The sequence below is a fragment of the Gracilinanus agilis genome, chromosome 6 (genome assembly GCF_016433145.1).
Source record: "Gracilinanus agilis isolate LMUSP501 chromosome 6, AgileGrace, whole genome shotgun sequence".
Lineage (NCBI taxonomy): Eukaryota > Metazoa > Chordata > Mammalia > Didelphimorphia > Didelphidae > Gracilinanus > Gracilinanus agilis.
In genome coordinates this window covers 103,112,642-103,128,772 of record NC_058135.1, presented here as the reverse complement: position 1 = coordinate 103,128,772, position 16,131 = coordinate 103,112,642, and the positions used below count along the sequence as shown (strand labels likewise).

The window sequence follows — 16,131 nt, the reverse complement described above, 5'->3', positions numbered from 1 at the left end:
TTATTTATTTTTAACCCTTTATCTTAGAATCAATACTGTGTTATTGGTTACAAGGCAGAAGAACAGTAAGGGCTAGGCAATGGGGATTAAGTGGCTTTCCCAGGGAAACATAGCTAGATTGTGTTTGAGGCCATTTGAACCCAGGACCTGTCATCATCTAGGACTGGCTTTCTAGCCACTAAGTCACCTCATTGTCCCCTACTTTCCTGACTTTTTTTTTAAATTTTAAAATTCATTTATTTATTTAATTAATTTAGAATATTTTTCCATGGTTACATGATTCATGTTTTTTCCCTCCCTTTCTGCTCCCATAGCCAACAATCAATGCTACTGGGTTTTACATGTATCAGTGATCAAGACCTGTTTCCATATTACTAATTTTGTAATAGATTGATCATTTAGAGTCTACATCCCCAATCACATCCCCATTGAACCGTGTGATCAAGCAGTTGTTTTTCTTCTGCATTTCTACTCCCACAGTTCTTTCTCTGGATGTGGATAGCATTCTTTCTCATAAGTCCCTCAGAATTGTCCTGAATCATTACATTGCTGCTAGTAGAGAAGTCCATTACATTGGATTTTACCACAGTGTATTGGTCTCTGTGTACAATGTTCTTCTGGCTCTGCTCCTTTCGCTCTGCATCAATTCCTGGAGGTCATTCCAGTTCACATGGAATTCTTCCAGTTCATCATTCCTTTGAGCACAATAGTATTCCATCACCAATAGATACCACAGTTTGTTCAGCCATTTCCCAATTGAAGGGCATCCCCTCATTTTACAATTTTTTGCCACCATAAAGAGCATGGCTATAAGTATTTTTGTACAAATCTTTTTCCTTATTATTTCTTTGGGGTACAAATCCAGCAGTGGTATGGCTAGATCAAAAGACAGGCAGTCTTTTAAAGCCCTTTGGCATAATTCCAAATTGCCTTCTAGAATGGTTGGATCAATTCATAACTCTACCAGCAATGCATTAGTGTCCCAATTTTGCCACATCCCCTTTAACATTTATTACTTTCCTTTGCTGTCATATTGGCTAATCTGCTAGGTATGAGGTGGTACCTTGGAGTTGTTTTGATTTGCATTTTTTTAATTATAAGAGATTTAGAACACTTTCTCATGTGTTTATTGATAGTTTTGATTTCTTTATCTGAAAATTGCCTATTCATGTCCCTTCCCCATTTATCAATTGGGGGAATAGCTTGATTTTTTTGTATAATTGATTTAGCTCCTTATAAATTTGAGAAATTAGACCTTTGTCTGACATTTTTGTTATAAAGATTGTTTCCCAATTTGTTGCTTCCCTTCTAATTTTGGTTGTATTGGTTTTGTTTGTACAAAAACCTTTTCATTTAATGTAATCAAAATTATTCATTTTACATTTTGTAATATTCTCTATCTCTTGCTTGGTCTTAAGTTCTTTCCTTTCCCATAGATCTGAAGTATACTATTCTATGTTGGCCTAATGTACTTAGTTTCCATCTTTATATTTAAGTCATTTACCCATTCTGAATTTATCTTGGTGTAGGGTGTGAGATGTTGATCTAAACCTAATCTTACCCATACTGTTTTCCAGTTTTCCCAACAGTTTTTGTCAAATAGTGGTTTTTTTGTCCTAAAAGCTGGAATCTTTGGGTTTATTGTACACGATCTTGCTATGGATATTTACCCCAAGTCTATTCCATTGGTCCTCCCTTCTGTCTCTTAGTCAGTACCATATTATTTTGATGGCCACTGCTTTATAGTACAGTTTAAGATCCAGTACTGCTAGGCCCCCATCCTTCATATATTTTCATTATTTCCCTTGATATTCTTGATTTTTTGTTTTTCCAACTTCCTGACTCTTAAAGAAGAATCCCATGGATTATTCTTCCTTTCTTGAAAATCCCAGGATGCTGGCCATCATTGAATACAAATGTTGATGATCTGTCCTTCCAAACTGATTATGGTAGGGTTTGTTAAAGATGGTCTTACACATTAGGCTTTCCCTTGGTATATGAGGGCTGGGTGAGGACCACAACATTTCAGAGAAGCAATTGCCAAGTCAGGAAGAGAAGTTACCTTGGCAGTCATCCTCAAGTTTCAGTATCCTTTATTGTAACCACCAATAATCTGACTTGGCTACTGAATGATGTTGCTGAATAATACCATGGGGAGACCAATGGAACACTGTGGTTATCTACTAGATGGTCCTTTTTCTATACTGTATACCAGTATCATTTTCAGAATGTAGAGGTTAAAACAGAGATGTCAAACACAATTCCCATGGACCACATTTGGCCCAAACAGATTAAAGTGTAATAGGGATATAAGAAACACAAGACATAGATAATATTAATATTTGTTTTTCTAAGTCAGTTTTCTGCCTGTAGGGATGGCGTAGTGATCTCCCTTTCTATTTGAATTTGATACCACTGGGATAAAGGATCATATCATAAGATGTTGGAATTGAAAGGAACATTTTTGTACTCTACATCAGTAAGAGTTCTCTGTGTACTTTTGAGTTTCTTTGTCTTATCACTCGATGTCAAGACAGTTAGCAGTTCCTTTTGGTGTCATGGTTCCTTCCTCTAATCACTCTCTGTCACTCCTCCCATTCTCCTATTGCTTACACCTTCTAATCTCTTAAGGATGAATGAGGGAACCAGATAAACAATTTTGTTCATCAGCTCACATTTATCAATTACTTGTTACTTTCAGGGTCTTAGAGAAACAAGAACAAATAAAATAACTTTTATCTGAATTGTAATGGAGGAGATGAGTGTAGCTATTTTAACATATTTATAAACATTATATAGATATTAATACACATATATAGATAGTATATATGATATATGTATAATATGTACATGCACTAAGTTTATACAGTGAAAATATAAACATGAATGAATATAAAGTATTTGACCAAATTGTAGTTTGACAGAGAGGGAACTAGCAGTTGAAAAGATCCAGAAAGATGTCATTTAGATGGCATTTGAGTTTCTTAAAAGAAGTGGACTGTGGGACAGAGATAAAGGAAAGAGGTAGTACCTGAGTTGATGTCTTTTTTTTTTTAAGATAAAAACTTTATTCAGCAATCAAGATCTCCACATTCATCACCTTTTATTTACAAGATTTCTAATATTCCCGCCAAATCCTACTGAACTCAAGTAACAGTCATTGTTAAGCACAAAGGTTTCATAATTCTCTTAATGTCAACTTTTACAAAACTGAGTTTACTGCCATAAGCAGTTATTGTAACTAAAAGATGTGTGGGAAAGTTCTGATGTATTTATTAGGACCTGAGTTGACATCTTTAATGGAAGAGAGGTGTTCTGTGAGGCAGAGGCAAGGCAGAAGATCCCACATTCCAGGCTTGTGGGATCACCAGTGGGAAAATGTAGGGATGAGAAATAGGGCGTTATTGGTGAAAAACAGAAAGAAGGCCAGCTTGGTTGGTTCACAGAGTGTGGGAGATGGAATAATCTCCAACTGGAAAAGATAGATTGGGGCCAAGTTATGAAAAGCTTTAAAAGATAAACAGTGCGGTTTATATTTGATTCTAAAGACAATTTTTAATAGAATAGGAAAGTGGTATGGTGAGATCTGTTCTTTAAAACAATCATTTTACAGCTGTGTGTAGGGTGGACAAGAGTGTCAAGAGACTTCAGGTGGGAGACCACTTAGGAAGCTGTTGCAGTAATATAGGTGAGAGGATGATGAGAATCTGAACTACGATGGGAGTTATATGAATAAAAAAGAATTGGGTGATAGAATGCTGTTGAGAGAGAAATGGTAACATTTAGCAACTGATTAGCTATTTGGGGTGATGGAAAGAGAGGAGTTGAGGATAAGGCTAAGCTTCCAGATGTGGAAGACTGGGAAAAAGGCAATGCCTTTGCCAGAAATAAGAGAATTTGGGAGAGGATGTGCTTTGGAGTGAGAGGAGGAAAGAGAAGTTAATGACTTTTACTTTAGACATGTTGAGTTTGAGATGTTTACAGGGCATCCAGTTTGAAATGTCTGAGTGGTTCAGAATTGAAGTGCAGAGAACGGATGGCCTGAATATAAATCTCTGTATCACCTGCCTAAAGTTGATAGTTAAAGCCATGAGAGCCGAGAAAAATGTTGAGGGAGAAATAAGAAAGTCTAGGACAAAACCATAGGGAACATGACCCTTAGTAGGGTCATGGTTTGGGTGATGAGACACCAAAGGAGACTAAAGAGTGGTTGCAAAGGTAGAAGAACCAGTTGGGAGTTCACAAAAATCTAGAGGAGAGTAAATAGGAGAAGAAGTTGGTAATTATGTCAGATACAGTGCATAGGTTGAGAAGGATGAGGACTGAGAAAGGACGTTCAGTTTTGGCAATGAAAAGATCATCGGTAACTTTGGAGAGAGCAGTTTTAGGTGACTGATGAGGCTGGAAAGGTTTTGGGAAGGTTCCAGATTGGATGTACATAATAAGTAGAACCAGTGCACGCTCTCTCTCTCTCTCTCTCTCTCTCTCTCTCTCTCTCTCTCTCTCTCTCTCTCTTTAGGAGTTTGGTTAAGAAAGTGAGGAGAACATCAGATTATAGCTTGAGACGATGGTAGGATCTCTGGGGAAGTCTTGAATATGTTTGAAGTCACTAGCAAAAGATCCAGTAGCTAGGGAGAAGTTAAAAATTAAAAAAAAATATAGTGTTTATGACATCCTTAATTCAACTCACATAGAAAAGCATGAAGCATTAATGGAAAAAAGTATAGTATTAATGTAAATTGTTCAGTGCACATTAGGTAAAGAAGTCATCAGCATACAAACCCATTTTTAAAGATCTGTGTAGGGATACCAAATATTTGGAATAATAAATGCCTTTCCAAACCTATATTGGGATAGTCAATAAGGAAATCTATAGGAAAAGGTGGGAAGATAGGATCAAATGAACACATAGATAGGTTAGTTGGCCTTCATAAGAAGAAGAGTTGTTATTGTTAAAAAAAAAGCTGACATTTATATAGTGTCTTGAGGTTTTCTAAGGTTTTGCTATATTTACATGATCTTATTTCACTCATCCCAAATCTATGATGTAGGTATTATTATTATCCCCATTTTACAGATGAGCAGGCTGAAGGTCAGAAAATTTGTGAGGAGTCTGGGTCATTGGAATTCAATGGAACTCAACCCAGGTCTCCTCTGACCTCAAGTCCAGCACTCTTTCCTCAATGCCTGTTTAGATTCTGAGTGATGTTGTGAGGAAAAAAGGGCCTTGACTTTAGGGCAAGGGCTTGGGGTCAGCTCTTTCAAGGCCTCAGGGTCCTCTTTCATTTTTTATTCAGTTTTCTGATTTATATCATTGACATCTAGGATTAAAGTTACAGAGGGTTTAATGTCCAGTTGAGTGGCACGTCACACCATATTTTCACATTGCTCATTAAATGCGTTTCCTCAGTCAAATAATTCTTCCTTTCTGTCTTATTTTGTAAACAGCCAAAATTTGCTTTGCGATGTCACTATTGTGGCTGATGACATGGAAATCTCCGCACATCGAGTGGTCCTGGCAGCTTGCAGCCCTTACTTCCACGCCATGTTTACAGGTAGGAAATGCTTCCATAGATGTTCTTCCAACACCTCAGTTTGTATTCCCGTCTTGTCATCTCATCTAAGAAACTGCTTCCTGGCTTTTCTTCCTTCCAAAGCCACTCCAAACTGCCCAGTTAGTCTTTAGGACTTTTGTATTGTAACTCCTTGATTTGATTCACCCAAATCTATGAAATGAGGACAGAAATGGTTGGGGTTCATCCAATTAGAAAAATAAGGAAGCTGGATGGTTTAGTCCACTGGCAGATCTTTAACCCAGGCAACTATTAAACAGGAAAGACATTGATAAGCTGGATAGTATCTAGATGAGGGCAAGTGACCTACTTAAGGGTCAAGAATTGTATGAAATAATTGGGGGCATTTATCCTGATAAAGAAAGGGCTCAGGGAGGTCATGGTAGCTGTCTTGTTTAAAGTTGGGTCATGTAGACAATGACATCGACTATTTTCTCTGACTCCCGAGAGCAAAACTAGCAACGAGTGGGAGTGACAGAGAGGCAAATTTGAACTAAAAACCCTTTATTCAAGAATTGTAATTGGGTTGATTATTGTTCCATTTTTTGTAAATTTGTATTTGTTATATTTAAATAAAAAAGGACAAAGTGAGGATTTTTATCCCTTGGCTCAAGCCTCTCTATAAATCATAAGTAGAATAGAGACTAAAACTATCAGACTGATTTATCAGTTCACTTTTAGACTATAATATATGAGTGTTTTATAAAGTATATTATTATTCATTCATAATTAGACCTGCAGTTTCATTAATATATAAGATTCTTGATCAGGTATTCCCCTTTTCTAATACTGATTGGTGTCTGCTCAATAACTTATATTTTCAGAGTCGTTTGGGGCCCTGAGAGATTCAGTAACCTGCTGTGAGTCACTTTGCCAGAATGTATCAGTATCTAGTCTTGATCCTAGGTTTTCCTGCTACTGAGACCTGCTCTGGATTTATATAGTATATTTAGCCACAGTCAGGGGCATTCTGGTAAATATTTAACAACTGGCTCTCTATGGAGGAAATGTTCATGTGATACACTTTCAAGTTTTATCTGTAATATTAGCATTTTCTCCGTCACTTACTTAAGCCTAGACAATCAGTAAATCAAGCCCTGATTTATAGCATTGGCTGATCCCTAAGGTATACATAAATCAAATTATAAAGCATTAAACAGTCAGCTCTCAAGAACTGGTTGAAGCTGAGCTCTGGCTTTATGATGACCACTAACATTATTATTTTGATTTCGAATTCATGAAATATTGGAAAAAATTTAAACATGGCATTTGTGTCTTCAGCAATAGAGGTTCTCTCTCTTTACTTTTAGAATCAATACTGTGCATTAGTTCCAAGCAGAAGACTGGTAAGGGCTAGACAAGGTTTAAGTGACTTTCCCAGAGTCATACAGCTAGGAAGTGTCTGAGGTCATATTTGAACCCCAGGACCTCCTGTCTCCAGTTCTGGCTCTCAATCCACTTTTCTGTTTGTTCTTTATTGTCTTGTTAGTATCCTGTCCAAAATGGCCCTTTGGCCATTTTGTTTATTCTGTTTTGTTCCCACTGAATATTCCTAAATCTGTTGACAGGATTTCCAGGTCCCGTTTTGTTGCTTAGGGAGATAAGTTAAGGGAGATTTAGGCTGGAGAGTGAGTGGTGTGTTAAGTAGTAGTAGTAGTAGTAGTAGTAGTAGTAGTAGTAGTAGTAGTAGTAGTAGTAGTAGTAGTAGTAGTAGTAGTAGTAGTAGTAATAGTAGTGGTAGTAGCAGTAGTAATGGTAGTGGTAGTAGCAGTAGTAATGGTAGTAGTGGTAGATTGTAGTAGTATGATCAGAGAGGGTAGATTTATCAAAATATATACCATTTAACAATTATTTCCTTATCGGTTGGTCTTAAATTCTTTTAAATTAGCCAATTTACTTATTAATAGAATTTATTTCCAAGTATCACAACCCTTCTTTCCCCTTCCTACACCATAGAAGGCATCATCTGACAAACAGATGCATATATACAAATTGTGCCTTTCCCAGTTCCATTTTTCAGTTCATTCTCTGGAGATGAACATTCACAGTTATTCTGCAGCTGTATATTCTCTTGGTTCTACTCATTTCACTCTTCATTATCTCATGTAGTTCTTTCCAAGTTTTTAAAAAATTAATTTACTTTTCTTTCAGCACATTTTTCTAATATTTTAGTTTTAAGTTAAAAAAAATTTTTTTAAAGTTTTTCAAGTTTTAAATTAAAAAAATTTTTTTAACATTCTTTTCTTTTTAAAATTTGAATTCCAGATTCCTTTTCACCCTGGCCCACTTTCTGAGAAGGAAAACAATATGTTATCAGTTATACATGGGAAGTCATGCAAAATATATTTCCATATTAGGCATATTGCAAAAAATAAAAAAAGGTAAAAAAAAAGAATAATTCAGCTTTTGCTCAGAGTTTATCAGTTCTCTCTCTGGAGGTAGATAGAATTTTTTCCTTGTGAGTCCTTTGTAATTGTCTTGGATCATTGTATTCATGAGAGTAGCCAAGTCTTTCCCAGTTGATCATCATTCCAACATTGTTATTACTGGGTACAAAGATCTCTCAGTTCTCACTTCACTTTGCATCAGTTAACATAGGGCTTGCCATGTATTTTTCCGAAACCATTCCCTTCATCATTTCTTAAGGCACAGTAGTATTCTGTCACAATAACATGCCACAACTTGTTAAGCCATTCCCCAATTGATGGTCATCCCCTCAATTTCCAGTTCTTTGCCAACACAAAAAGAGCAGCTATAAATATTTTTGTACAAGTAGGTCCTTTCCCTTTTCTTTGATCTCTTTGTGGTATAGACTTAGTAATGGTATTGCCAGATCCAAGGATATACACAATTGTATAGCTCTTTAGACCTAGTTCCAAATTGTTTTCCAGAATGATTGGACCAGTTAACTATTTTACCAACAGTTCATTTATGTACCTATTTTCCCTCATCCTCTCCAGTATTCATTATCTCTGATAGGTGTAAGATAATATCTCTGAATTGTTTTAATTTGCCTTTCTCTAATCAGTAGTGATTTCAAGTGTTTTTTAAAGTGTGATTATAGATAGCTTTGATTTCTTCTTCTGAAAACTGCCTATTCATATCTTTTGGCCATTAATCAATAAGGGAATGGCTCTAATTTTTATAAATTTGATTCAGTTCCCTGTACTTTTGGGAAATGAGGCCTTTGTCATAAAAACTTGCTATAAATTTTTTAATATTATTTAATTGTCTATGGTGCCTTTTAGCAAAATGTAGTTTCCCTGATTATCTCTTTTTAATCTGAACTTCAAACTTCAGCTGAAGGTTAATAAATTCTGTTCCAGCTCTTCATTTCAACTCTCTGTGTGTGTATTTCTGTCCCAGGTGTGTCTCTTGTAAACAACATATTGTTGGATTCTGGTTTCCAATCCATTCTGCTGTCTGCTTCCATTCTTTGGGTTAGCTCATCCCATTCATATTTGTAGTTATATCACTAACTGCATTTCCCTCGATCTCATTTTCCTCTGATTATCCTTCTCTCTCTTTTTATCCTAACCCACCTCAAAGATCTATCTTGCTTCTGATCAGTGTCTTCCCCCATTCTGCCATCTCTCTTATAACACTCCCCTCTCATATATCTTATCCCCTTCCCCTCCTATATCCCTATTAGGAAAGATAGATTTCTTTGCCCAACTGAGTAGGGGTGTGTGTGTGTGTGTGTGTGTGTGTGTGTGTGTACTTCCCTCTTTGAACCAATTCTGATGATTATTATTTCATGTTTACCTTTTTATGCTTCCCTTGAGTTTTGTGTTTGAATATCAGATTTTTTTTACTCAGTTTTGGTCTTTTCATAAGGAATGCTTAGAAATTCCCTATTTCCTTAAATATCCATTTTCCTCCCCAAAGGAACATATTAGGTTTTGCTGTGTAGACTACTCTTGGTTGTCTAGCTCCTTTGCCCTCCTAGAACATCATATTCTGAGCCCTCTCCTCCTTTAATATGGAAGCTACTAAATTTTGTGCTGATTGTGGCTCTGTGATATTTGAACTGTTTCTTTCTGCCTGCTTACAGTATTTTTTCCTTGAACCAGGTGCTTTGGAATTTGGCTATAATATTCCTCAGAATTTTCATTTTGAGATCTCTTTCTTAAGGGGATGGGTAGATTCTTTCCATTTCTATATTACTCTCTAGATGCAAGCTATCAGGGCACTTTTCCTTGGTAATTTCTTGAAATATGATGCCTAGGCTCTTTCTTTGATAGTTGCTTTCAGGTAGTCCAATAATTCTTAAGTTGTCTCCTTGATGTATTTTCCAGTTCAGTTGTTTTCCCAGTTAGATTTTAAGTATTTTCTTCTATCTTTTTTCACTCTTTACTTTCTTTGAAGCCTTTGTTTAAAATCTTATCCAGTCATTAGTTTCCACTTGCTCAATTCTAATTTTTAAGAAATTATTTTCTTTGATGAAATTCTGTATCTCTTTTTCCTATTTGGCCAATTTTGCTTTTTTAAAAAATATATATTTTCTAAGTATTTTTTGTATCTCTTTTATCAAATTGTTAATTATCTTTTCATAATTTTCTTGTATCACTTTTATTTCTTTCCCCAATTTTTCTCCTACTACTCTTATCTCTTTCTTTAGTTCTTCTAGGAATTCTTATTTGGCTTGGGTCCAGTTAGCATTTTTCTTTGAAGCTTTCCTTATTACTGTTTTTACGTTGTTGTTTTCTTCTGAGTTTGGGTCTTGGTCTTCCCTGCCACATAGTAACTTGTTATTGTCACATTCTTTGTTGCTTGCCTATTTTCCCAGCCTATTTCTTCACTTTGAATTTTATGTTAAAGTTGAGCTCTGCTCACCCTGGGGTGGGGGGAAAGGCACTGCCCCAAGCTTCGGGCTTTTTCATACTCCTTTTTTCAGGGCTGGTTCTGGGAGGTCAGGTGGGGCTGCAGTTTTTTGGTGCTTCTAAGGGGATGCAATCCTGGGAAATTATGGTCACTGATTTCCTTGCCTATGCTCTGGACTTTACCCAGGAAGGGCCCTAGCTCTTTTGTAGCTATCCTACAGCGTTCTCTCCATCCTGGGACTGTGTATGGGTAGTATGGTCAATCAGCACTTGCTTCTCCAGTGCCAGCAAAGAGCCTCCTCCTGTAATCTCTTTCTGACCAGTCTTCTGACCCCTTTGCTAGCATCTCTGGGCTAAGAAAGCTACTACTGCTCTGCCCACCCCAGTATTGCAGACCTCTCCTGTTGACCTCCTAAGTTGTCTCAGGCTAGAAGAATGTCTCTCTCAGACCTTTTGTTGGCTCTGTTGCTCCAAAATTTGATTGAGGCATTATTTCAAAGCTGTCTATAGAGGAGTATTAAGAGAGTTCATTTGATCTCAGCTTGTATTCCTCTGTTTTGACTCCTAATCCTTATCTGCTAGTCTTGATTAGACCAAAAATCAGCCTTTCCACTGCAAGAAAATATTATAAACAAGATACAGATCTTAATTATATATCCAGTGTCAAATACAGTGTATATTTAAAGACTGCTTGTTAATTGGGAAAAAATTGTAAATGAGGACCCTTTAAAAATTCTGACATTAATACAGAGTTCTAGAGATGATTCAGCAGTTCATATGCATTGCCTCATTTGACATAACAATCACTTGAGATAGGTATTATTTTCCTCTTTTGAAAATATTTTTTATTTTTTAATAATTACATGTAATAACAAATTTCCACACAAATTATCCTAAGTTAACATGATCAAACTTATCTCCCTCCCTCCCTTTCCTTATTCCTCCTGGTGCTTGTAAAAGGGGAAAATGGGAAGATTATGGTTGGATTGGATATTTAAATTTTGGTTGCCAGGAATTGATTACTCGATTCCAAAATCACAGACCCAAGTCAGGATTACTTTTATGGTGGTTTATTTACAATTAGGAAGGTTGAAGGTAGGGAAAGTGAGAGAAACTCTGGCCTGGACCGGAGTCCTGAAGCAGGTATGGCTTCAGAGGCCCCAGCAGAAGGGGCACAGAGGTTAATTAAACAAGGCTTCTAGCCACAAAGCCTCCTCCAAGATGAGAGGCTTCTTGAGGCTAGAGCCTCCAGAGACACCAAGGGAAAAAGGAGAGTCAGCCTAACTTACCCACATGACAATTCAAGGGGAAGCAGTCTGAGTTCTCTCCCGAGCTCCTCCAATGCCACGTTCAAAAGGCAAAAAGCCCCTCACAGGAAGTTATCATTGTATTTAAAAGATTTCTTCACTTCCTGAGTCCACCTCCAGTTTTACGTGGACAAATGGCAGCCTCAACTTTGTTTTGGACTGCCGGGGGCAGTCACTTGTTTTTGATTTGTCATTTACTATCATATGTGGGTCACAGACCACCTCCCCCCCCCCACTTAATTCTATGTTGGGTGGGATGACATTATTCCTGGTGGCTAAAGTCTAAAGAATGAATGAGGGTGAGCTAATTCCATTTACACATGCTGAAAGGTGATTCAATCTGGGTTATATATGTATTATCACGCAAAACATATTTCCATATTGTTCATTTTTATAAGTGAGTAATCTTATAAAACTAAAACCCTAAAACACAAACACAAATAAGCAAGTTTGCATTGATCTGAATTCTGATTCCAATAGTTCTTTCTCTGGAGGTGGATAGCATTCTTTGTCATTTGCCCCTCAGAATTGTCCTGGATCATTTTATTGCCAAAAAAGCAAAGTCTGTCACAGCTGATCATTCCACAATAGTGCTGTTACTGTGTACAGTGTTTTCCTGGTTCTACTTATTTCATTCTGCATCAGTCCATGAAGGTCTTTCTCTTGAAAATCTTTAATTTCATTCTTTTCCATGATCAAAAATCTATCTCCCTTCCCTCCCACTTCCCTTTCCCACTCCATTGAAAAGATAAAAAGGAAAAAGAACACTTGTAACAAATATGCAGAGCCAAGCAAAATAAATTCCCATATTGACCACTTGTAAAAAAAAAAATATATATATATATATATATGTCCTTATAGTCCTGAGTCCCATGATCTCTATATCAAGCAAGCTTCATCACTGGTCCTCTGGATTTGTGGTTGGTCATTGCCTTGTTCAGAGTTCTTCAGTCTTTTAGAGTTTTTTGTCTTTATATGTGTTATTGCAAAGCTCATTTCATTCTGCATCAGGTCATGTGCTTCTTCCCCACAAAAAGAGAGACTTTCCCTTTTATCAGTTCTTACAGAATAGTATTCAACTGCATTCATATACTATAATTTGTTTAACCAATCCCATTCTCCAATTGATGAATACCATCCTAGTTTCCATCTTGTTTACCACTACAAAAAGATTTTCTAGAAATATTTTTGTACCGCTGGGTCCTTTTCATCTTTCTTTCATCTCTTTGTTGTATAAGCCTTGTAGTGGTTTCATTGGGTCAGATTTTAGTGACTCTTTGAGCATACTTCCAAATTGCTTCCAGAATAGCTGGACCATTTCACCATTACACCAACAGTTGTAAGATAGTAGAGTGCCACTTACCACCTGGTGGACTTAAAAGCTCTGGATTTTAGTTTTCTCAACTGTAAAATCAGGAACTGTATCTATTTATAGACTGTACTAGATGAACCTTTATAGGTGTTTCTTATTCTAACTCTATCATCCTGTCCCTCTAATAAGAAATTTCCAAGGAATCTCAAGATGAATAATGGGACAAGATTTTTAAAAATAAATTTAACTTTATAAGTTTGATAAGAATTAAAAATAAGATTAAAAGTCAGAATTTCATATGTAACTTTTTTAAAAATTGGAGATTCTTTCTTCCACTGCATTTTTACTTTATTGGTGTTGGAGAGGAAGGAGAGAAGATTGGGCATAGTCTGAGATAGCAAATTGGAAACAATAATGAGGGAGGGTAAACAAAAACTAGTCACTATTTGAATGAATAGAAAGTTAGATTTCAAAAGCCACCTGAAACATTATTATGCTGTCTAAGATTCGTGCTTGCCAAGCTATGAAAATAGAGAATATGATGTGGTAGCTTATTTATATTTTAGTAGTAATAATGATTAAAACTGCAATAATGTGTAGGAGGATGATAAAAAGGAATTAAAAAGCAAGAGTTTTAAAATAAATAAAAAATGAATCATTTATATGCCTATAAATTTATCATTAACTTATCAGGAAATTTACTTAAGCATTCTGAATCTTCTAAATTATAATTTTATGTGTTTTCAACTCTTTATGGGTTGAATCATAAATGAAAATAAAATTGCACAATTAAGGACTTTTTGAGTTAGAAGGAACTTTACAAAACAGTTGAAACTGTGTGGCATAAAGCTATAAAGATCAAACTTGGCTCTTCTAGAAGAAGAAGTAAATCACCCTGATCTTTTTTCCCCTGATCATTTTGTGGCAAATGGGTGTGGAATATTATTTATGATGCTTTTTTTAAACCATTGATCATTTTGCTATATATTTTTCCTCTCTTCCCTCTATCCCTCCTCCTCTCCCTCTCCCCTGTTGACCTCCCTCTCTCCCTCTCCCTGTAGATGTTCTTTGAATTCTCTTTCATATCTAAATCCTTTGATTTCCATGTTAAAACCAAAATGACAAGTGAGAACAGTGCTTAGGAGCAGATGATTAGGAGTTGAATTTATTGAAACAGTGGCTAGAGGTTTTTGAAGAAGGGAATGATGCACCAAATGATGATTGAAGATTGAGTAGGTAAAATCAGAAAATGACCACAATAGATCATCTCAAAATTTAGAGCAATGAAAATTGGGACACTTTTGCATTGCTGGTGGAGTTGCGAATTGATCTAATCATTCTGGAAGGCAATTTGGGATTATGCCCAAAGGACCTTTAAAGAATGCTTGCCCTTTGATCCAGCAATATCACTACTGGATTTGTACCCCAGAGATAATAAAAAATAGTTGCACAAAAATATTTATAGCTGTGTTCTTTGTATTGGCAAAAAAAGTGGAAAATGAGGGGATATCCCTTGATTGAGGAATGGCTGAACAAATTGTGGTATATAATGGTGATGAAATACTTTATTGTGCTATAAGGAATGATGAATCACTTGATTTTTATAAGAACTTCTTCTTCTATAAGGACCTACATGAACTGATGTGGAGTAAAATGAGTAGAACCAGGAGAACATTATACACAGTAACTGAAACATTAGGGGACAATCAAATGTAATAGACTTTGCTACCAATAACAATGCAATGATCCAGGACAATCCTGAGGCACTTACAAAAAAGAATGCTATTCACATTGAGAGAAAGAACTATGGGAGTAGAAATGCAGAAGGAAAACATATCATTTATCACTTGTTTATATGGGTATAATATTTGGGGGTTTGGTTCTAAAAGATTACTCTATTACAAAAATAAATAACATGGAAATAGGTATCAAGTGATAATACATGTATAATCCAGTGGAATTGCTTGTCAGCTCTGAGAGGGAGGAGGGAAGAAGGGAGGGAGAAAAAATGAATCATGTAACCATGGAAAAAATATTTTGAAATAAATAAGTAAATATTAAATAAAATAAAATTCCATAACTCCAGGAATGTACAAGACTAAATACATAGTATATAATATGTATCAATCCCCTTTTTAGAATTTTAGTCAAAAGCTATAAACCAAAACGAGACCAAGGAACTGGTTGTTTTTTTTTTTCATATTTGCCAGTAAAAATGAAAAAGCCTAAAAAATTAGAGCAATGAATGAAAAAATTAGTGTAAAAAATCACAATGGAAGATTCTTCAAGAGAGTTACCTTTATAAAGAAGTGATGCCCTATAGTATGGTGTTAGGATCCCAAATTTAGAGACGGTGGCTTGGATTTTCATCCCACATCTTCTATTCATCAGCTGTGTAACTTCAAGCTCATTACTTTATGTCTCTGAGCTTCAGAATCCTCATCTCACTTTGAATATAGTATTATTTATAATACCCACCTTACAGGGCTGTGATGAGGGGCAAATATACATGTGAACCATAAGTCACAATATTGATTACTATACTGTTATTACCAGTCATACATCAATTATACACAAGAACTCTTGGGGACTTCTTAAGTACTTTACAAATGTCAGATAAGAGTAATGTTGGGAGCATAGAGTAAAGGTATCTTGTCATGGTGGAAAGGAATCTCAGGTGCTATCTCTGATACATACTGGCTCCAAAATCTTAAGCAAGTCACTGCTTTGTTTCTTGGTGTTTCCATGCAAATCCCTAAGACAATTATTAGATTGTAGAGCAGGTACTGCTTTGACAGAGGGATAGTCCATACTGGGAGTTCCCTGGACCAATGAAATCATAGATTCGGTCTTAAAAAATTAAAAGCAAAAAGTACTAGAACGTGAGCTTTATAGATTATTCTACCCAATGTTTGCATAGATTCACCATCTCCCAAAAGTTTTAGTGCAGTTTTAAGCTCAAAAAGATTTCTGGGACAACTTGTTTATGTGATATGGGTGTATATAGGAACACAATAATTTCTTTCTCCCTTCCTTCCTTCCTTCCTTCCTTCCTTCCTTCCTTCCTTCCTTCCTTCCTTCCTTCCTTCCTTCCTTCCTTCCTTCCTTCCTTCCTT

General features: G+C 36.1%; 1 protein-coding gene across 1 annotated transcript in view; it reads left to right on the top strand.

Moving 5' to 3' along the window:
- The first annotated feature begins 2,375 nt into the window (after positions 1 to 2,375).
- Positions 2,376 to 16,131, top strand: part of KLHL2 (kelch like family member 2) — a 109,119-nt gene continuing 95,363 nt past the window's right edge. Inside the window, exons 1-2 of the mRNA XM_044681683.1 lie at positions 2,376 to 2,380; positions 5,449 to 5,555. Coding sequence (XP_044537618.1) covers positions 2,376 to 2,380; positions 5,449 to 5,555 — 112 coding nt within the window. The remainder of the gene's footprint in view (positions 2,381 to 5,448; positions 5,556 to 16,131) is intronic.